The following is a 23,221-nucleotide window of genomic DNA, read 5'->3' as shown; positions in this document are numbered from 1 at the left end:
GCAATGGAGCAAGAGAAATAATTCGAAAGAATTAAAGAAAAATGCTGAACACAGAGAGAGAAATGCGAAATGCATTGAAGAGGTTCATATCGTCGCTGTCGGGTGCAGTGTAAACCTTGTATGTTCTTTCGGGAAAAGGAATAAAATAACCTGTGTTCCAGTGGATCCAATGTGATTATAATTTAGTCAAAAGATGTAGTTAAAACTTTTCACTGGTTCAATATCAATAACCCTCAGGCAAACATAACCACTTTCGCTTCCAAACTTCTTAAAAAAAAAAAATAGCGAAATGGCAAATAGCAAATATAGCGCAAAGGTTTCTCTACTTGTGCCGTGCGTAATACTGTTTGTTGTTCATTAGTACATTGATTTATGAGGAAAAAACTAAAAAGAAAAAAAGAAAAATACATTAAAAAGTTGAAATATGGAGATGCAAGGTTTCTGCCAGACAGCGAAGATAACCAAACCAATAACCTTAAGACACACTGGTACCCCTCCAAATGAGTAAAGAATTGGATGTTCACATGAACACAGCGTGGGGTTCACTGTGGAAGTGTACTTACAATCACAGAGCTAGCTGTGAGTGATCAAACCAAAACAATTAAATTAGCATATAAATGGCAAAATAGTAAGGCCTGCTGTAGAGATCCTGGGATTACTTGTGCTACTTTTGAGCACTAATGTGATGATCTTTATTAAATTGAACCATGCTTGACAGCGGTGTGGTGTTTGTGAACCTTCTAAAAATCTAAGTTTCACATCAGCTTATCAGACAAAACATTTTTAGCTGGTCTGTCGGTATTACATTTTCAAGTGAGCTGTTCGCAGCTTATCACAAATAAGAGATTTGAGTTTGTCGGACTGCCCGTTAAAGCAGGAGGCACCGCTGCCAGGAACCGAACACATGCTTCTGAGAGGATGCCATGTTTTTTTTTTTTTGTTGTTGTTGACTTTTAGCCAATTATTGCTTCGTTTAGATAAGAGAGTTTAGAGACAAGAAACGGAAGCCAAAGAGGTGGATAGAAATTGTTCAGGCTGGAATAACACTGGAGTCGCTGTAAGCATAATACTGTGTGTGTGTGTGTGTGTGTGTGTGTGTGTGTGTGCATGCGTGTGTGTGTGTGTGTGTGTGTGTGTGTGTGTGTGTGTGTGTGTGTGTGTGTGTGTGTGTGTGTGTGTGTGTGTGTGTGTGCGTGCCTGTGCGCATGCGTGTTTGTTGACCATATGAACAAACACTGCAAATGCAATATTTTGGGGGGGCTTTTCAGGACATTGCAGAATGGAATGAGCGACGGGGGATTGTTTTTGAATTAGCGGCAGAGGAGTGTCTGCCTTCAAGGGGGGGCACAAGCAATTTCCTTTTAAGTGTGTATCTGTGAACAGGGTTTTGGTTTCCGTGGCAATGGAACATCACTCCCCACATCTCAAATTAATGACACGTGAATTGTGAGCTTGCAGATCAGCTATTTTCAGGGAGGATGTTTAGTGTAGAGGGTAAAAAAAGAGGGGATCTAGTATAGAGCCATGGGGGACCCCTGTCAACGAACAAAGTATATCGCGTTTAAGTCAGGGTCTTCAACAGTGGGTCCTGGACCCCTAGGGTGTCCTCAGAGTTAATAATAATAATGAATACCTACTCCTCCCGCGGGGGAAATTCAGATATCGCAGCCCAACCCAGCTGCTTTTTTTTTTATCAGCTTTAACCCAGCTGAACTCAACCCAGTGATGCCCACAAGGAGCGCAAGGGGGAAGGGGAGCAGTGGTAGCTGGAGTGGGGAATCGTACCTGCGACCTCTGGGGCCTCCGGAGTCCTAGGTGTGGACACTAACCACTCAGCCACCACTGCTCAGTTACAACAGGGGCCAAACCTTTCTGTGATAGGACGTTTTTATTTAAATATTAACCACCTTGAACTATAAGAGCAATGCAGAGTGAAAGGTCAAGTTCACTAAGTATTGACAGTTTGGTGGTAAATGTCTGAAAAATACATGCATACAGTACAATCACATGAATCCAAAACACCCTGATGATCGTGCTGTCAAACAATGAAACCATATGGAATCTATGAAAAAGATTAATCTGCAACATATAAATAAGGACTCCTCCTCGGCGGTTTCGTTTTGACAAGGGTGAAAGGGTTTGTGTTTTCTCTCCTTTTCTGCTGCTGTCGGTAAACAAGGCTCTCTTGCGCGTAGGGTTAATAACATGTGCCAACAACAGGGAGCTCTCCTGTGAGACGCAGACCATGTTCAATCAGCTCCGGTGTCATGGCTCTCAACAAGCTGTCCATTCGCCCCGTTCATTTCCCCTAAATTGAGAGTGGTAAGAGTCAGCCGCAGACTGAGACACATTCTGACAGACACAGAGCGCACGCGTAGAGCAGGGGTTTTCAAAGTGGGTGACGGGGCACCCTGGGGTGCCGTGACGGCAATCCAGGGGTGCCGCGAGATCATTTGATAATATTTGGAATTTATTTGGACACTTGGACAAAATATTTAGTATCATTTTAAACTTGAAGTACAAAGTTATTTTCAGTCAGTTCTAACCAAAATGGCTATTATCTCAACGTTTTCCTCGCAACATAATCACTAAAATATCGTAACTGTCGTGGAGAAACCTCGTATCTCCAAGTTTCAAATGTGTACGTCTTTTGCTAAAGCAAAGCCCTGCTTCATCATACAAGACTGTCGCACAAAACTAGTGAAAACAGCCGATCTACAAGCACAACGCCTCATGATGCGAGGCGTTAAATGCTTGTAGATCTGCTGTTTTCACTAGTTTAGTACATTTTATAGATGATAAATACAAAACGAACGGTTTTGGACATACAAGTTTTCCACCCGACAACGACGATATGCTATAAATATAAGGTGCTGGGAGTGAAAATTATAATGTAGGGGTACCTTGGATTAAAACAAATATTTATGGGGTGACCCGAGACAAAAAAGTTTGGGGACCCCTGGCGTAGAGGAACGAGAGGAGAAGCATTACTGGCAGAAACGCAGGTGATTATAGTTGCCGTCGGGTGCACACCTTGTACATGATCTCTATATTTTTAACTAAAACTAAAAGTCTGGAATTCAAAATTGACTTGAGTTGTAAAAGTACAAAGGTTTTGGTATCAAAACGTAGTTAAAAGTAAAAAGTACTCATTATGGAGAATGTATAAAAATGTATAGAAATCTTTAGAAAATAGTAGATCTAATAGTAGATGTATCACATCGTGACACATTGTGACCTTGTAGATCGTAGATAGATATTGGAGTAAAAGTACAATATTTGCCACTGAGATGTAGTGGAGTAGAAGTAAAAGTTAGGGTAAAAGTTGAGTTAGGTTTTCTTTTTTTCTTTTTTTTTTTTTAAGATATAATTGATAAAGGTTGGCTAGATAGGAAGTCATAAGAATGAGTTGTCAATGGTTCTCAACCTTTTTAGGCCGTGACCCCCAAAATAAACATATTTTAAATGGGGACCCCCACCTTGACAAGCACTTGGAATTGTAGGTATTACATTTTGATGGGACTCGGTTCTGCAGATAAATATTGTGAAAATAGCCGATCTACATGCTCGTTGCGAGGCGTTGTGAGCATGTAGATCGGCTATTTTGACAATGTTCGCCTCTTGCTTACTTAATATTTGACAGTTTGGCCAGTCCTGTCGAATATTCGACTATTCAAATACTTTGAGGTCGAATAATTCGAATACTAAAAATCACTATTCGTGAATGCCCTAGTAAAAGTAACGGAAATCGGAAATACTAATAATACTAATAATAGTAAAGTACAAATACCTTAAGGACATTACTTACGTAAATGTACTTAGTTACTTTACACCACTGGTCAAAGTGAAAGTGGTTAAGTGTGTCAGTGGGTTTTATAAACACTGAGCCAAAGAAAAGTATTACAGAGAGCGTGTGTCTTTAAAGCTAAACCACATGGAACATTTTTCCCCCTCCATTTTGGACATACAAGGTTTCCCGCCCCGACGGTGGCGATACGAGCGACGGCTTCCCATCTCTGACGCATGGCTTCCTCTTCCTCTCCAATCTTTCCGAGTGTCACGGGTGAACAGATAAAGAAGAGATTGCGGAGATGGAGGGCCTGCAAACCCAAACTACTCGGTTTGTTTCATAATCTCTCCCCCAATAGTGTTGTCACAACGGCAGAGCTGCCGCCGGAGCAATGGAGCCCATCGTCGCTGTCGGGCAGAAACCTTGTATCTCCATTGATAAATAGGTTTCTGTTTAAACAAATGTATGTATTTTGATTTATATTAATATGAACTGTGAAACTATTTTGGACATTCAGTCTGCTAAAAGTAGGGCTACAGCAGCAGCTGTGGCCAGCTGTTCCATCGGGAGGGGGTCATATCCTTTGATTCACAATGAATGTTGATTGTCCTTTTGTTTACTGTCTGCGTTTTGAAGAACAATCTCCTTGATCAGTAGGTGTCAAGTATCTCACTTTGTCTCCCGGTTTAAACCATTTGTCTGTCTGAGTAGGCCATGACTTTGTGTATTGAAACTGTATTTAAGGTCACTTTATTCTTGATGTGAAAACTCAGTTGAGCCTGGCCGGCCGTGAGGTTAGGTCAGTGCTTTTAGGACCTTGGGTCCTCTCTACTTGATTCTATACTTGCCTATCATGGACTTTGTTTTTGATGCTTCTTTGAATAAAGTTGCAAGGAACGACTACCTCATTACCTCCGGATTCCATGTTCTTTTATATTTTTAGTGAAAGTTCTATCTTTCTTTTATTTGTATTTCTTATTTATCATCCATATTTAAACTTTTTATGTTCAGTGTTTTTTTCGTAGATGAATGTCCTACTTTGTCGTACAGCAGTGCCGTGCAAAAGTAACGGAAGAAACCGACCTAAAAACTCTTGTTGTGAGAATAGTAAGAGTAAAAAAAAAAAGAAAAGAAAAGGTGTTCTGGTGGGGCTGTGATTCCAATTTCTTTTTACACCAGATGGAGCTGTTCGCTGACGTAAAAATTTCAGCAATCTGGCAGTCTAGGCATTCGGGGAAAAAAGGAAGAGTAAAAAGTGAGTTTTAGAAATATTTAACCAATAATTAAAAAAATTAAAAAATTAAATAAAAAATGTGCCACTAAATAGTAAGTACATTGGATCCACTGGAACACCATTTCCCCCCCGTTTCCTGATAAGTAACAGCTGGACACCATGCTGTACAACAAATATATCCAGTGTGTGTTCGCGCGCACGCACACACACACACACACACACACACACACACACACACACACACACACACACACACACACACACACACACACACACACACACACACACACACACACACACACACACACACACACACACACACACACACACACACACACACACACACACACACACACAAATATTTGAGGCACCGTTTGGAAAAAAAAGATCTGCCTGATAAGAAAAAAAAAAAAAAAAAAAAAAAGCCTTCATGTTGATATCATTGCTGTCGGGCAGAAACCTCTAATCTCCATATTTTAACATTTTCTGCTGTTGCTATTGTTTGTCTTTTAACCCATTTAGGCCCAAAATTATTGAATGCTTTAGCTAATGAAAAATAGCAGATATACAAGCTCACAGCGCGGCACCGAGTGCCGCGCTGCGAGCTTGTAGATCTGCTATTTTTGAAAAAGTCGTGAAAATGTGTGCAAATCTTTGAATTTTCAAAGCGAACGTTTGTAACTCAAATTTTGCTTCTGGGTGGTCCCTGGAACTAAATATTTTGAGATGGGGGTTTCGTGGACAAATAAATATCATTTTGGGGGTCCTTCACATGAAAAGGTTTGAGAACCTCTGACATTAGTAGTCTCTCAAGAACAGACTAACTGAGCTCCAGTTAAGTGAAAAGGACCTTTTCTTTGACGATGGCTGGCCAGATTGCTGACATAAAAAACATAGGTTTTTCCAAAAAATCTTAGAAGGATTCAAAAGACACTTATAGATAGAATATAGAATTCTAATTTTCACAGTTTTTCAAAAATAGCAGATCTACAAGCTCACAGCGCGGCACTTGGTGCCGCGCTGTGAGCTTGTATATCTGCTATTATTTCTATATTTAAAGCATAAAATATTGCGTCATAATGTGTTCAGGCCTAAATGGGTTAATTCATGCCCTAATTGATCAAACTACAGCGTCACACTAAAGTATCAAAAGTAGCTGATCTGCAAGCTCAAAACATGACACGAAGCGGCACGTTTTGATCTGCTACTTTTGCTCATTTGAATCCTAAAAAGTAACAGCTTTGGTCATAATGAGGTTTCCGGGCGAACAGGGGCTGATATGTAACAAAGTCCTGCCACAGCCGTGCTGGAAAAGGAGCAACAGACAGCCACATAAGTGTGTCGTTTGATCGGTTCGTTCTTTTGATCCGTTTTGATTTCACCGAAGCTCATTTGTTTTGATCGTCCGTCTTGATGTTTTTCCCAGTTCAGAGGCAGAAATGTGCCGTTTGCAAAGCTCTGAATGTGTTTCACAATAACCACCACCGGCTTAAATTCAGAGAGGTCACATGGGCGACGGATGCTCGTATAAATAGAAGCCAAGCCATGTGATGTAGTAAAGTTGTTTTGTATCACATCAACGTCTTGGCTTCATATATGTATTTTATTGTGCATATACACATACAGCAAATAGCTCTTGAGAGGATCAGCTTAATGCTATTGCATTGCAAAGAATTATTAAATGCAATGCAATGAGATGTGTGTGAGTCCCACACTATCTGTACCAGAGATTCCGTTAGCCGGTATTTACCGGCCATTGGCCGGTTAAATGTTTAATTGGCCGGTAATTATAAAGTCCACCGGCCACCGTGGCCGGCTGGGAAAATGCCTCTTAGGCTATTTTATCATTTAATCTTATTATAGACGTAATTATTTGTCTAAAGTAGTAAAGCTACAACCATTAAAACCTATCATAATTTTAAATTTGTATCATGTTCTGTGAGTCTGTCTGACGACAGCGGAGCTCACCACCACTGCTGCTGCTTCATGCTGCGCTGTAGTGGTGGGGCGTTCGCGAACGAATCGAGTCTTTTGAACGGCTCTTTGAAATGAACGATAGCATTGTGAGCTTGTAGATCAGCTATTTTCAAATGGCAGATGTACCTATATATGTCCGAAATAAATGTATATAGGGTTGAAGTTATTTGTAATTATAATCAAAATCTACAAAGTAACTACTAGAATGAGCCAGTCTTTTGAACGGCTCTTTGAAAGGAACGGATCCCAGAGATCCGGCTCACTTCAAAGAGCCATAAATCCCATCTCTCATTACGCGCATTGGAAATATCAGAGCTTCAAGCTCACAACAAGGCGAAACGCGCCGCGCTGTGAGCTTTTATGTCTGCTATTTTAGACACGCATACGGCCTTACGGAGAAGCACACATCACGTTTCATAGCACCTTGTAACAATCAGCGTGGGTTTAGTGTTATAATCAGAACAGAACTGGGGTTCTTCCGAGGTAATCTATACCAAGCTGGACCCAGCAGACGATAATAAAAAAAGGGACACGAACTCTGTGGAATCATGGATATTAGTCTATACAAGCACGCACATGACTTTCTGATCGCATGGATGTGATGCCATCGTGGTCAAAGCAACAGAAGCAAGTCAACCTTCCTTGCACCATCATAACATAACATTAACAAAATAAAACAAATGTTGTGTGTAAAAGGTTTAATGAGACGTGAAGCCAAAATCATTTACTATTAACTTATTAATTTGTAGGCCACTGTGTGGCAGGGCGCGCAAACGGTTCGCTTGAGTTGCGCGCCCACTTTAACCTATTCACTTCTTTTTTTGGCAAGCGATACCTCTACATAAGTAGGCTAGATAGTTAGGATATTATTTTGTTGGAACATATTGCAATTGCATCTGTGTTAAGAGGAAGGAAACCCAGCGCAAACATAAAATGGTGTAATTATCAGTTGGGTGCACGGTGCACCATGCACATACAGTATCTCATCTGCAAACACGTATGTGACGTTCAATATAATATGGCCGATAAATGAATTGATTGGCCGGTAAAATATAATCCTGCCGGCCAAGGTGGCCGGCCCCAAAAATGCCTAGCGGAAACCCTGATCTGTACATCAGTAAACCTCTAGACCTAACAGTACTGCACATATATCTTTAAACACATTTTAAATCTGAGGCTTTTCTTTGTATACTATCTAATCGTTTTAAGAAAAAAAAATGCTGCTACAACAGTTTTTATTATAATGTGGCACTTGCTTTGGCAATGTAAACATATGTGGTTCTCAAACTTGGGGTCGGGACCCCAAATTATTTGGTGGGGTCCCCAGATGATTAGCTTAATGAAATTTTCTTTTCTCACTCAATGATAAACAAACCAACACACAGTATAAGTGTATACAGGGTATCTGCGCATTTATAAAGTGACAATTTAAGGACTTTCAAGACCGTTTTAAAACCAAAATGGCCAAACTGTCAAATATTAAGTAAGCAAGAGGCGGACATTGTGAAAATAGCCGATCTACATGCTCACAACGCCTCGCAACGCGAGGCGAAAGTAGATCTGCTATTTTCACAATATTTATCTGTGGAACCGAGTCACATTAAATGTAATACCTACAATTCCAAGTGCTTGTCAGGGTGGGGGTCCCCAGTTCAAATATGTTTATTTTTGGGGTCACGGCCTAAAAAGGTTTGAGATCCCCTGCAATAAAGCTCCTCTGAATTGAGTTGAATTGAGTGAGTGGTTTCTGTGGTATGGTACCTGTCCATGGAGAGCTGGGCGACCAGCGTGACGTCCGTGTGGTCGGCGCTGGGCTCGTACTCGTAGTGGAGGAAGTACAGGTGTGTGCGGTGCACAGTGAAGCGCTCCCGGCGAAACTCGTAGCACGGGTCATCCTCGTCCAGCTCCGACAGGGTTCGCTGGAGCTGCACGCGCACACACACAAAACAGGGGAAGGATCGGTCAGTTACTTTAGGGGCACAATTGGAAAGGATAGGAATAAATAATAAAAATAGATGGATAGATTTCGTTTTCAAGGCTTTAATAGCGACTAGCCTTAGGAATCTGCAGATCATGTCCATCGACAATCTGCAGATCATGTCCACCTCCTGTCACGCCTCAGGTCCAAAGCCTCATGTCATTGGCCAATATCTATGTCATCAATATCTGAATGCCCATATCTGGGAATGCCCATATATGGACATATTGTCTCTGTCTCATGATAACCAGGGTGGTTGTCGTGACGCGAGTCACACATGCAAATGAATTCCATCCATGTCCCTTTTATGCCCATATATGGAGATCCCTGATGTCATCAATATTAAGCCCATATCTGGGAATGACCATATATTGACATATTGTGTCAGTCTCTGTTGGTTCAGTGTGACCTCGCCCTTAAGGCGTCTGACTGGTATTAATGTTAAATTGTATGTTGTATTACCAGTAAGACTCCCTAATCGGGAGATAAGCGACCGTCAGGTCGCAGCGTGATTTTAGGGCAAAATGTGTAGGAGTAGTGTCCAAAAATGTGTTTTAAAAAATCGTCCTGAAGGTGGCGCTATATGGGACAGATCCATGTTGATGACATGAGTGTAGACATACTGTGTACCGATTTGCGTGATTTTAGGGCAAAATCTGTAGGAGCAGTGTCCAAAAATGTGTTTTAAAAAACTCGGCCTGAAGGTGGCGCTATATGGGACAGATCCATGTTGATGACATGAGTGTAGACATACTGTGTACCAATTCGCGTGATTTTAGGGCAGAAATTGTAGGAGCTGTGTCCAAAAATTTGTTTTGCAAGAATCGGCCTCAGGGTGGCGCTAGAAGAGGGTCATGTGTTAATTGGGTGGAGGTTGTGATTTGGCAGGCAAGGAGTATGTGTGCAAAATTTGGCATGGATCGGGGCAACGGTTGCGGAGATATGAGCAGGGCAAAAGTGTGACGTGTGACTGACTGACTGACTGACTGACGGACGGACAGCCGGTGGAGGTTTTGGTAGTAAATGCGACCTATTGCCAAAATTGCTGTCGTCTACTCTAAAAAGTCAAATAATGGCTGATACATCTGTCAGACCCATACAGTATATCAGTCAGGCTATCTGCTCTTGTCGGTTGCGATAAGGAAAAAGAAAACACTAGGGTGTTAGTAGAGGCACAGATAGAACATAACGTTTATATTTCAAATGCATTATTCAATATGGGGAAGAAAAGCAATGCACTCGTCCCGAGGGTGATGCTCAAAGAAAACGTGCTCAGTTGAAGTGTTAAAATGGGATTTAGCAGTTGTTGAGAGAAGTGACAACACGCAGGTCAAGCGTGGCGTGTTAAGTGGTGATAATATGCTAATGCCTTTAAGTGTGTTGATTCATTTGTTTCATTTCATGTTAATTTAAATAGAGATTCAAGCTCATTAAGATCGAAATATGTGCTATATGTGCTTTTCCCAAACGGCATGGATTAAATATCTTTCAAAGCGTGAATACACTATTCGTGTGAATGTGTTTTTTTCCCCCAGACATTTAATCACATTTAATCACTTAAATTGTCGATACTTTGTAAACTTGACCTATCTGCTCTTTTTTTACCTCCACAACCAACCTATTTGCCGAAAATAGCCGATCTCACCTCAAGTTCACCTCAGAATAGGGATGTGAGGGTTCAAGTTGTTAATCTAAAAGAATTATCCAATCACACAAAGATTTGGCGGCCCCCCTGTAGTAACTCTGAGGACCCCCCAGGGGGTCCCCTTTGAAGACCTCTGTTATAGGTGGACATTAAGTGAGAATACCACCTATTGACGAGGCATAAAACAGACCTTAAGTGGTTTAAACAAATGTCACTATTTGTGCTATTAATGATTATTCCTATCATTTCAATGATGGATATTCACATCACAATTGAGACAAGATAAAGGCACAGTGGTCCTTGTGACTCTGGAATTGATATTTACAAATTTGAGATAAAAGGCCCTTTTAAACATTATGAACAGACAGAATGAAGTGAATAGTCTCACTCCAATAATACAACTTCAATTTGGATTATGTCAGTGCGTCGTCTTATTGATGTCCTTCTCCCCTGGGGACAGCCAGCTCTCAGACTAATGACATTTGATCAGTATTCCGTTTCAGCTCTTTGAGGTCATCCGGGGAGATCTTGTTGGGAGTTGTGTACTCCTTTTTTTTAATGCAAACTTTGATGCAATTAGGGGGAAGATGAGAGGAGAATATATGGATCAAACAGAAGCTCCATTTTTCCATGGGGAGATGTGGCACAGTTACAGTTCTTCTACCGCACACTAGCTGGGAGTTACCCCAACAATATGTGATCAACACTCACTCAAGAGAGTGCACAGATCTCTATGGATTGGGAACCCAGAGGAAGGGGTTGCTTCGTCAGAGCAGTGTGATTCAGTGCAGAGACGTAGTTACGAATGGTAGATCTTGTTTTTATTGCAGCTACTCGAAGACAGAGAAAAATATATACATTACAGTGAATTAAAAACAACGATTTAGATCATTAACACAGATCAAGCTCTCTGTGCTCTTAACTTTGTTTCTTCTCCTTTCTTTAACTTTATTTCAACTCCAGCCGAGGGCTTGACGCAGAACTTTGGAAGAATCATAGAAGACCGACAAATTAACGTTTTTTTATTGCCTCGGGGTCCTAGGGTATATGGTGGGGAAAAGAATGAAAAAAAAGTATGTGGAGCTCACCGCAGTTGCTAAAGTGTCGACGGTATCGCTTTACTTTTGAACAGGGTGCTGAGTTTGTTTTTCGTCGAGGAAGCCGAGCGGCGGTGACACGGGGCCCTCTTGCAGGACCCCGAGCAGCGGCGCGCCACTGCGGCCCGTACCCAAGTGACTTCATTAGGCTAATCATCACTGTGTAATGGAATAGCTGTTCAACCTCTGAAAAATTGAGTGAGCAAACTTATTTCCAGAGCTGAGGACACACTGGGACTTGACTGGTGGCAAAGAAAAAGGCCGCACCGGCACACGCGGCGATGGGGGAAACTATAAGATGATTAATTAGCCGACCTCTGTGCTGACACATCAATAATTCTGCCACGAGGAGCCGGCGCATCGCTCTGTGAAATAAATAAATAAATAAATAATTAAACAAAACAAAGCACCCAGTGGTGACCTTCGGCAAGCTGAGAGCTCAGAAGGTGTGAGGTGAAGTCGAAAGCACCTCTATGGGTGATGAAACGCAGAAAGAGAGCCCATATGCTCGGACGTCCCCGTTCATGGAGTGTCCTGATAGATATTCACTCCGTCTCTCTGTCTCACCACGGCTCGCCATACCCCCAGCCCCCGTGTCTGGTCTATGAGACGAGGCACTGACAGATCGCTTGCTGATCTTACTGGAGGACCATACAAGGGGCGTTTGGCGACGTGCTTGTGAGAAAAAGCAGCCTCATTACGGAGCCCCCCCCCCCCCCCCCCCCTGGCAGGTCGCCGTGATTGGTCGTGTGGTTGCCAGCCCAGTGGTGGAAGGTAACTAAGCAAATTCAATCAGTTGTGTAAAGTAACAGTACAGTAAGTACAGTTAGTTACTTTGCGAATATAAATTATAATATTATAAAACATACATTGACCAATTTAGCCCTATTTTATACCTAGGCTATTTGAAAATAGCAGATTTACAAGCTCACAATGAAGCCGATGCGACGCGTTGTGAGCTTGTAGAGCTGCTATTTTCAAACATGTTGTACTTTAACTTTTGGTACTTTAAGAACACTTCCATACTTTTACTCGAAGTGCATTTTTAATTCCGGACTTTTACTTGTAACAAAGTATTACACGACGTGGCAGTATTGATACTTTGACTTAAAATATGTGAGTACTTTTTCCACCACTGGATCCGAGTACTTCTTCCAACAAAGCCAGCCACTCGGGGTGTGTTTTTTTTTAACACCTGTTGTCGTTGCAAACAGACAGCCAACCTTGTCCCGTCGTCTCACACAGACACAGATGGATGGAGTTTAGAGAGTGAGTTGGGGCCTCTGCGGTGAGCGTAAATCTGTATAACCAGAGTGACAGATACTGTGGCTAACCTCAGCCGGCCCCTCACCTCTCTGTGCGCCTCCCCACTGGCACTCAAATTAAGCGCTCATATCTCAACTGACAATGGCCGCTCCGTGAAACGCCCCACGGATGTGTTCCGACTCTTAATTTTAGGAAACGTTTCATGTCGGGGGTTGGCGTTAGGGCTAGCCAGAGAGAGAGAGAGAGAGAGAGAGAGAGAGAGAGAGAATGCAATTTGCAGATGTCGTGCCTATATGTGAAATCTGGTCTCGTTTTCTGGAAACCTGTGGCAGATTTCTTTTTTTTCCAGGTCTGTGTTTCATCTCCTCGTGACCATAGCCGACACTCATTGGATCCGACTGTTCCAGCGCCCCGGACAGAAACCAATTGCGTACCTCTCCAAAATTGCAGCCCACCACTTCAGCACCGTGGACAGCTCACTGACAAAGACAACACGGCCTGACATGCTCTCTCCAGCATCACAGCCGACACACAGGCAGCTCACAATACTGCGCTTATTGGATACATAATGAGAGACGTTTTCCCTTCAGTGCTTTTCACGCTCAAGGGAACTTTGACAAGAATGTGCAAATTGCTGGGATCAAACCTACAACTTTCAGGCTACATAGAGTGACCCTTTTAACTACCAGAGTGAAATAATTACAAAAAACCCTTTCTGCCGGCGATATTTCGTAGTTTTTCTTACCTTTTCAAGCAGTCACAGAATATTTCTCTCCAGTACGATTGATCTCACGATCGACACGGTTTCCACGAAAAAAAAGCGATTCATTGCGACCATCAGTTCTCTAGTTATGAGCCGTTGAATACAGTGTGTCTCAATGCAATGGAAACACAGGGAGGTCCGGAGCCGAGATACAGGAATTTATGCAAAAAGAATTTATGCCATTGACTCGCATGCAAGATATTTGTGTTTTTTTTTTTCATGTTTTCCAAAATGTTTCAAGATAAAAAAAAGAGAGAGAGATCTACAAGCTCACAGCGCATCACACGATGGCATGCTGTGAGCTTGTAGATCTGCAATTTCTCAAAATACACTATTATGTACATCGGGTTAAAGTGATTAAACTGATTTTGATGCTAAATTAGCTCATTTTTCTGAGGGGAACTCTTTCAAGGACCCCACTTTTTTGTTGCTGTTGTTTTGGTAATATTCTTCCCTGGTTATAATTGCTTTTATTTGATGTACAGTTTTTTAATACTTAAAGGAGTAGTTCACCACTTTTCAACCTGTCTTCATATAATAGGTCCTCACTAATGTTCATGATAAAATATCACAATTTTTTTCTACTCAGTCCAAGTCTACTAGGAGAGCTGTGGGAAGTTCAGAATCCATCGTCTTGTGACATCATCATTTTCCCCCAAAAAAATGAATCAATATTTTTGAAAAAAATATTTAGATTTTTATTATCGCGAGAACAATGGCTTCCACTTTAAAATTGCAACTTTTCAGGAATAGAAAGCCTGCAGTTTCTATTAGCTGGATTGGCAATCGATGATGTCACAAGACGATGGGTTTCTGACCTGCCCACAGCCCTCCTCTGAGAAAAAAAAAAAAGAAAAAAGCTATTTTTGAGTGAGGACCAATTATATGAACATAAGTTGAAAAGTGGTGAAGTGCCCCTTTAAGTTTAAAAAAGAAAAGTTACAATAGTTGAGAACACCTTTTCAATGCAATGTAAATGTCCTGCCACTGAATGTGAATATAGAATCAGTGCCATCAGCACGTGATCGCCACTAGATGGATTCAGCACCACAGACAGCGGCGAGCTAAAAGCAGTGCTTCAGCAGATCCTTTCACACACGTTCTCACTGTATGGGTTCAGCACCGGACAGAGCACTTCACCTACGTTCTCACTGTAGGCTAGTCAATCTAAGGTTTGACCCAAAATAAATTGCAATAGTAATGGTTCAAGGTTTTTTATGATCCTTAGGGTCATCCAAATAACATATTAGTTGTGAATTATATATTAAGTGGATCAAGATAAATTTAGGGGATTCAAGTTTGGGTCCATTCACTTACTATACAGGAAAAAAAGACCCCCCAAAAAATCTTCTTTAAGTAGCATGTGAGGGGTCTAACTAGGGGTTTTTCATGGTCCTGAATCCATTGCAAGCATTCGTTTTGCACAAAAAACATTCGTCGGGTTAAAAACGGACACCACGAAACGGAGATGACCCCAGAAAAGTGATGACTCATCACTAAACCATAGTTCTATGGGTCCGTTTTTAGCCCAAGGAATGTTTTTTGTGAAAAACAAATGCTTGCAATGGATTCAGAATCATGAAAGACCCCTAGATAGACCCCACACATGCTACTTAAAGAAGATCTTTTGGGGGTCTTTTTTTCCTACATAGTAAGTGAATGGACCCAAACTTGAACCCCCTGAATTTACCTTGATCCACTAAATATATAATGCACAACTTTTAATATGTTATTTGGATGACCCTAAGGATCATAAAAAACCTTGAACCATTACTATTGCAATGTATTTGGGGTCAGGCCCTTTTTTAGCTTAGATTGACTGGCCTACTGTATTTGGTTGAGCACCACAGACAGAGCGCTTCACCTTCAGATGTGCCGTTTCAACTTTTCAGTATCTACTGCTTACTGCAGTTAAAACCCATTTAGTGCCATTTACTTTGAAGGGATGAAGGGGCGCAGAGTGCCGGGACTTCCTCCCATAGGCGGTCGCTCTTATTTTGAAAAGTCGGGATGAAAATGCGCAGATTTTTGGTCCCTTTTTTTCAACCTTAACCCGGATGTTTTTTAGAAAGCCACAGTAATGGCGATTGTCAGTAGAAAGCCAACATTGGAGCACTATTTTGCCATGAAAAATGCCAGCCTTGGGATCAAAATATTTTTTTTCGAGATAATGAGGCTTCTTTGTTGCAAGATCAATGGGTTTCTATGACTAGGGAGGATTTTCACTTTGCGTGCACGTCAACATCTTTTGTAAACAAACCACGGCCATTATCGATCATCAATCGACAGCCCAGACCTTACGGTAAGGCAAAACAACTTTACTGTATTTACAGTATATATCCCCGGGATACCTGAGATTGGCACTTTATGCAGCTTCTTTTTTTGCCCTACGGGATAGGCACTAAATGTGCTAAAATAAGATTATTTTGGGGGTCACGGCCTGAAAAGGTTGGGAACCATTGCTGTATTTGGTTGAGCACCACAGACAGAGAGTTTCACCTACGTTCTCACTGTTGTGGTCCGTTTCACTGGGACAGCCGAACAGCTCCCGCCGCAGCAGGTTGCCGTCATACTCCAGGAAGGTTAGGTAGAGGTTTCGGAAGAACTCCACGTGCTTATTCTTCACACGCAGTTTCTTAGGAGAGTTCCAGTGGATCACCTGGAAGAGAAGCATAAAGACATTTTATTTGTTTATTTCGCCACATTACCTATATACTCCTACAAGTACAAGCTCAAAACTTAGTTGAGAGAGAGAAATGAAGCAGGGACCCCCACAACCTTTTCATAGATTCCATATAGTTTCATTGTTTGACAGCACAATCATTGGATTCATGTCAATTTGTGTTTTCAGATATTTAACCACTTGAACCGTCAATAAACTTGCCCTTTTACTCTGTACTTAGTCTGCTCTTTTTCCCCTCTACACCAAACCTCTTTGCTGAAAATAGCCAATCTACAAGCTCACAACGCTTTTTTGGCTACAGCTCTTAGAATATGGACACTATAGTGTTCACGTTGTTAATATAAAAAGGATTGGAAGATTTGGATGACCCCCTAGACCCCTCTAGATGTTAGCAACCCGAGATCGGGACATTTCTGTCTATAATGACAAGCCCAATATAGGGACACCAGGTTAAATGGTAAATGGTGCATTTATATAGCGCTTTTATCCAAAGCGCTTTACATAGATTGTGCATTACATTCACCCATTCACACACACATTCATACACCGGTGGCGGAGGAAACCATGCAAGGCACCAACCTGCTCACTGGGAGCAACTAGGGGTTCAGAGTCTTGCCCAAGGACCCTTCGACATTAACTCAGGGGGAGCCCGGATTTGAACTGGGAACCTTACGGGAACCCTTCGTGCTCTAATAACGGTTTCTCTACCCCTGAGCTATGCCGCCCCACCCCTGAGCTATGGAAATGGTGGCTCGGTTATAAGTGGTTTAAGTACTGGACTATGGATTACTTGAATATGTTTTACCATGTATTATTGCAATACTGTAGAACATTCATTGAGATTCAATCGATCAAACAAACTAATAATTTGTCTAGTACTACTATAACGACAGAGAAAATACATTATTTGCTTTGTCTCTTTGCAGGCAAATCCAATGTGGTCTTTTCTGGATAACAAATCGTATGTCGTTACAACCACATATTTGTGTGAAAATACCTGCTTGATTGGTTTAATTACAGTTAATAAGAGCTTTATTAGAATCCAATGATGGAAGCGAATACAATTTATAGAAAATTACTTTGTAGACAGATATATTCGAGAGAAACAGGGAAGGAGAAAAAGAGAGAAAGAAAAGAAAGAGAGACTGATGGGACATAGGAAGAAGAGAGAAGGGAGTGGGTTGGAAGGAGAGAGAGAAAATGTAACATTTCATGATACAGTATTATGACATTTACTGTCTGTAAGCAAATGTAGTTTCTGTGCAAAGGCCAAAAAAAAAAAAAAAAATGGGCAGTATAAAATCATTCATAGTTATCGGCCTCTCAAATCAAATACAATTATGGGAGGAAAACGATTTTATAATTATAATGGATAAGCCTAAACAAACCAGTTCACATGAACAATACTGATGTAAAATAAGATATCTGAAAGGCTACATATATTTTATATACAATCCCAGGCTTCTCTTTGAAATGCCTGGATCCCGAGGCTACAATTGTGTTGGCCAAATGTCCCCACAAGTACACTAGAATATGAGAAATAGACATTGCGAGGACAATAAATTGTCCTGGTCCTCATAAGAGAAATGGTTGTTTATATGGTTAACCAATATTTAGTAAAGGTCGAAAAAGTAGTTATCAGAAGTTCTGAAAAAAGAAAGTTTGGAGAACTAAAGGTTTGGACTTCAGAAGGAGCATTTATTGAACTTTGAGCTTACAATTAGGAAGAGATTCAGGTTAGGTTTAGTTATTTAGATGGTTTTAAGGGTTGGGGGTTAAGAGTTATGCCTGACTTGATAAAAGCCGGTGTCGCTGAAGAATTGCCTATCTACGAGCACAATTTTTTGACTATTTTTTCATTTTTCCAATGCGTCCTAACGTGGATCTCATCACAAGTATAGTACAATGTGGATCTCATCACAAGTATAGTTGCGACCGTCAGGTCGCAGTTACTATCAAAACCTCCACCGGCTGTCAGTCAGTCTGTCACACGTCACGTCACACTTTTGCCCTCCTCATATATCCACCACCGTTGCCCCTATCCATGCCAACCTTTGCACACACACTCCTTGGCTGCCAAAACACAACCTCCACCCCTCAAGTCTCACATGAGGCCGATTCTTGCAAAACACATTTTTGGACACTGCTCCTACAGATTTTGCCCTAAAATCATGCAAAGCGGTACACAGTGGCCCTCATTTATCAACGTGGTGCAGATCAAAATTTGGGCGTACACCGAAATTTAGGGAAGTCTCGACATTTATCATTTCAACGTGACTTTGATGTTGGTGTAGGGTGTGGTGTCGGGGCGTTTCAAGAATAATTAAGGGGGTTTTATCTAAATTTCAGCCTGCGCATTTATCAACGCTGGGATCAAATGTACGCCAGGTATGTCTGTTTAGGACGTGTTCGTAAAAATAGACCGTTTTTACACTCCATTGATAAATGAGGGCCAGTATCTCTAAAGTCATGTCATCAACATGGATCTGTCCCATTTCCCATATTCCCTCCTGATTGGCTACCAATGCCTTCTAAAGTTTGTGTAAGCGACCCGACGGTCACTTATCTCCCAATTAGGGAGTCTTACTGGTAACGTGTGTGTGTGTGTGTGTGTGTGTGTGTGTGTGTGTGTGTGTGTGTGTGTGTGTGTGTGTGTGTGTGATGGGTTGACACTGAGCAGAGAGGGGCAGCGAGTGGAAGGCAGTCCAGCAGGAACAGCCGTGGAGAACAGGCTCGGTCAACACATCGACAGTACTCTGCTGTCAATCCTCCTCCACAAAGCTTCACTTTCTGACACTGCAGCTGCTAACTGTAGAGAGCCGTGTTCCTCTGGGGTGATGTTGGTGGAGCGAGAGGGAGAGACGGCGTGGAGAGGAACGACTGTAAGTACATTTACTGAAGTACTTTTTTAGGTACTTTTAATTTACTTGAGTGAGTCCATTTTTCCGTGGACTGCGTTATACTTCCCGGGTTGGACGTAGCGCGTGGAAGGAACACGTTATTCCAACCACTTCCTTTCCCCTAAATCAGGCACCCCGGCTAGCCAGGGGGAGGCAGTATAGAGTTTTTAAGTAAAAAGGGAGTACATTTTACGAGGAGGGGACGCCTGCTGGTTGGAACAGGGTTACGGGGACCCACCGCAGGGCTCCTTCACGCTGGTTCCCGGAGACCCCTGGCGTACGGCTGCTTTCCTATCCTACCGGGAAGTTAATTGCATTCACCTGGCGTCCCCAGGTCCCTGATGAGGCGACCTTAAGGCTGCCTTCTGCTGTGTACGTGTGGAACAGTGGGACTGAAGGCATGCAGACAACACTAATCTTCCCCCTGGGTAATGAAAGTTCTTTCATTACATTTTTGTATTTTACGGTTTTGTATCTAATTATTAGATGATTCGTTTCAAGGAACCAAATATATAATGAAAAAAAAAATACCCTCAATGACATTACCATCCTTTCCCTTGTCTGAACTTTCCCACATGCATACCATTACCAACGCATGCATGCACATGCGCGCGCACACACACTCACAAACACAAAAGGAGGGGGTTTCCAAAATAGCACTAATCAACGTGTCACGTCGTGATGTGTGGTGAAGATAGATCATCTAGAATCTAGATCATTGTCGCTGCTTTGCACAACAAGGTTTACATTATTAACACGTTGCAAGCCGCGGCAGAACCCTCTGAACAGAGGTAGCGCCGAAGAAATAAGCCATTTATTTACAAACATGTTTTAAAAAAACAAAGCCCACATGATAACAACACGTACTGGAGTGCTCGACACAGCGTACATATTCATCCTGCAGAGGTCGGCGATCTTACTTTGGCGAGGCGGAGGGGAGATCAATTCCATTCGTTTACGTGCGGCGAAGCAGGGAAAGGAGCGATAGAGAAGCGGCGCCCGAACGTGATTGAAACCGCGATCCACGAACAGAGACAAAGACCAGCCATCTTGTTTGAGCTTCTTGCTGAGTTTCAACACTGGGGAGAGGATGAGGCTCCTCCTGGCCAGCCATCCATCCAGAATGTGAGTCAACGGCGTGGCCTGCTGGATATTAGGAGTATCACACCCAGCACCAGAAAATGACTGTCAGAGCATATTAACCCTTTCAGATCGCTCCAAAAAGACACAGAGAAGAATTTCCGATGTTTTTTTTTTTTTTATTATAATTTATATCAAAAGTCCGGGAATAGACGGCGTGGCTGATGGGACCCAGTAGGAAGTCCGAGGGAGTACGGCCAGGCTTAGAAGGTGTTAAAAAAGAAAAAAGTAATCAAACCATATAGTCTTAGTGAAAACGAACTTGAGTCACAACTAGGGCTGTCTTCGACTCAGGATTTATCAAGTCGACTCGAGTCGCGGGGGTTAATCCGACGCGTCGACGAATCGTTTATGTGTAAAATAAAAAATAAAAAATAAAATAAAAGTTGTGCTTTAATGACTGGAGAGGAGGCGCGACCGCGACGCGTTGATAGAGTACCGGTACAACAGTTGTTGTAAACCACATATGATTGGTGGATTCTCTGCTTTGAAAACTGCCTGGTTGTAATGATTTCATGCCTCTCCAAGGCTAAAGGAACAGGGCTAAAGCGCTAGCATGCAAACGATTTAGCCCCGTTCCTTCAGGAGGAAAAACAACACCAAAGTAGGCTAAAGGTAAACAATAATGTAACATCACTGCGTCGATGCAGAACGGCACACGGCCGGGCTGCATCGCAATGCAAGCAAATTGTCGTAATCTAAAACTTTTTAAGAAGTCCTCTACTCCACCGCAGTCCTCCACCACAGAGCCACACTCAGCGGCAGTGAGTGAAAGTGAAAGCGCATCGCGCTGCTGCTTCTTGGTCAGCTTTAACAAGTAGAATAACAACACGTCAACGCATTTCCTCTCAAAGCGGTTAACTTCAAAATAAGAGCCGCTTGTTATATGATCAAGGCAACTTTTAACGGGAAGTAGGGACTAAATAGGAAGAACATGACAGTCCAGTGCTCTCATACCACACCGTTGTGATAAAAAAATTATATATTTTTGACGGCTCGACTCAAACAATTGGCGTCGATTCCGGGGGCTTAAAACGACGCGTCGATTCGTCGAATTTTTGAAGACAGGCCTAGTCACAACAATACTCGGACGACTTTCTTCCGCTCGTCTACGCCAAATCCCTTCGACAAAAAATAGCTGTTCTGCAAGCTCACAACATGTCGCAAAGCTTGTAGATTGGCTACCACCCCCCCACCCACCAAGAATAAGGATACTGGCGTTCAAGTGGCTGACAAAAAAAAACAACACCAACAACATACAGTACTAAGCATAAGTAGTGACATACCGGCCTGCGGCCGGTGCAAATTGTCACTGCGGGTGTGCATTCAGAGTGTGTGTGTGTCTGTGTGTGTGTGTGTGTGTGTGTGTGTGTGTGTGTGTGTGTGTGTGTGTCCACATGGAAGGACAAGATGGAGGGAGCCGTCTCTCACCTTGAGGTCCGACACGTCCTTGTAGCACTTCTCGGAGCGAGTGTGGTCAGACAGCTGGACGTTCCAGAAGCACGGCAGCTGGTGCACCAGGAAGGGGTTCTGTTTGATCACTGCGTTGAAGATGTCCTGCACACACACACACACACACACACACACACACACACACACACACACACACACACACACACACACACACACACACACACACACACACACACACACACACACACACACACACACACACACACACACACACACACACACACACACACACACACACACACACACACAGGTTACAGACCAGTAACTCCTCAACGATCTCTGGTTTGAGAAGCGCTGATCTAGCGCAGTGGATCTCAACCTTTTTCAGGCCGTGACACCCAAAATAATCATATTTGAACTGGGGACCCCCACCCCACCCTGACAAGCACTAAGAGTTGTGGAATTTCACTTTGTATAACACGGTTCTATTGTTAAAATAGAAGATCTACATGCTCACACCGCCACGCGTTTGCGAGGCGTTGTGAGCATGTAGATCTGCTATTTTCACAATTTCTGCCTCTTATATTTGACAATTTGGCCAATGTTTAAATTGTCATTTTAGAGGTATTACAAAGTCCCTAAATTGTCACTTTAGAAATGTGCAGATACCCTCTATACACGAAAACTGTAAGTTGGTGTGTTTACTGTTGAGTGAGAAAACAATGTTGCGAGAAGCTTGTAGATGAGCCATTTTCTGTAGGTTATATGTTTGCACGTTTACAGTATGCCTATAATGACATGCCCAAAATTGTGATACCAGGTGGTTAACTGTTGCAGCTTTATTGGACAAAACTGATTTTCACATGTTTTACCACAAAATAAATACATTTAATTTAATCATTGATTATTACTGTTGATTTAGTAGTTTGCACGCCTAAAGTGGTGCAGCACTACCAGATGTAGGCTAGACCTCAGCTAACTAGAGCCAAACCTTCTCTCCTGTTACTCCCCTATACTACCTACCCTCGAATATCCCTGAAAACACCACCACCAATAAAATACAGCTCATCATTTTGACAACTTCCCACCATATCCTGAGCCATTCGGCAAACCTTGTAGAGTTTCATCATCTGTGGTGACTGAGGAATGAGGAGGACATCTCAGCCGGAAAACGATTTGACTCCACTCCACATGACATACAGTATTATCTCAGGATAGACCGGGCAGATACCACAATGCTCACTTTTTACAGCTGGAATTACGTATGTTGTCCGAGGTACTTTTACTTTACTGGAGTAGATACATTTTTTAATAGTTTATACTTTTTACTCCACT

At 42.3% G+C, this 23,221-nt stretch overlaps 1 protein-coding gene across 1 annotated transcript in view; it reads right to left on the bottom strand.

Moving 5' to 3' along the window:
* Positions 1-23,221, bottom strand: part of large1 (LARGE xylosyl- and glucuronyltransferase 1) — a 71,474-nt gene that overhangs the window by 13,488 nt on the left and 34,765 nt on the right. The window contains exons 5-7 of the mRNA XM_080754131.1: positions 21,905-22,030; positions 16,254-16,409; positions 8,763-8,926 (exon numbers count right to left, since the gene is read on the bottom strand). Coding sequence (XP_080610257.1) covers positions 8,763-8,926; positions 16,254-16,409; positions 21,905-22,030 — 446 coding nt within the window. The remainder of the gene's footprint in view (positions 1-8,762; positions 8,927-16,253; positions 16,410-21,904; positions 22,031-23,221) is intronic.

Source organism: Nannobrachium achirus, assembly GCF_963921795.1.
Source record: "Nannobrachium achirus genome assembly, chromosome: 23".
Lineage (NCBI taxonomy): Eukaryota > Metazoa > Chordata > Actinopteri > Myctophiformes > Myctophidae > Nannobrachium > Nannobrachium achirus.
The sequence above is the reverse complement of the archived record's forward strand: the minus strand, read 5'-3'. Positions and strand labels throughout refer to the sequence as shown.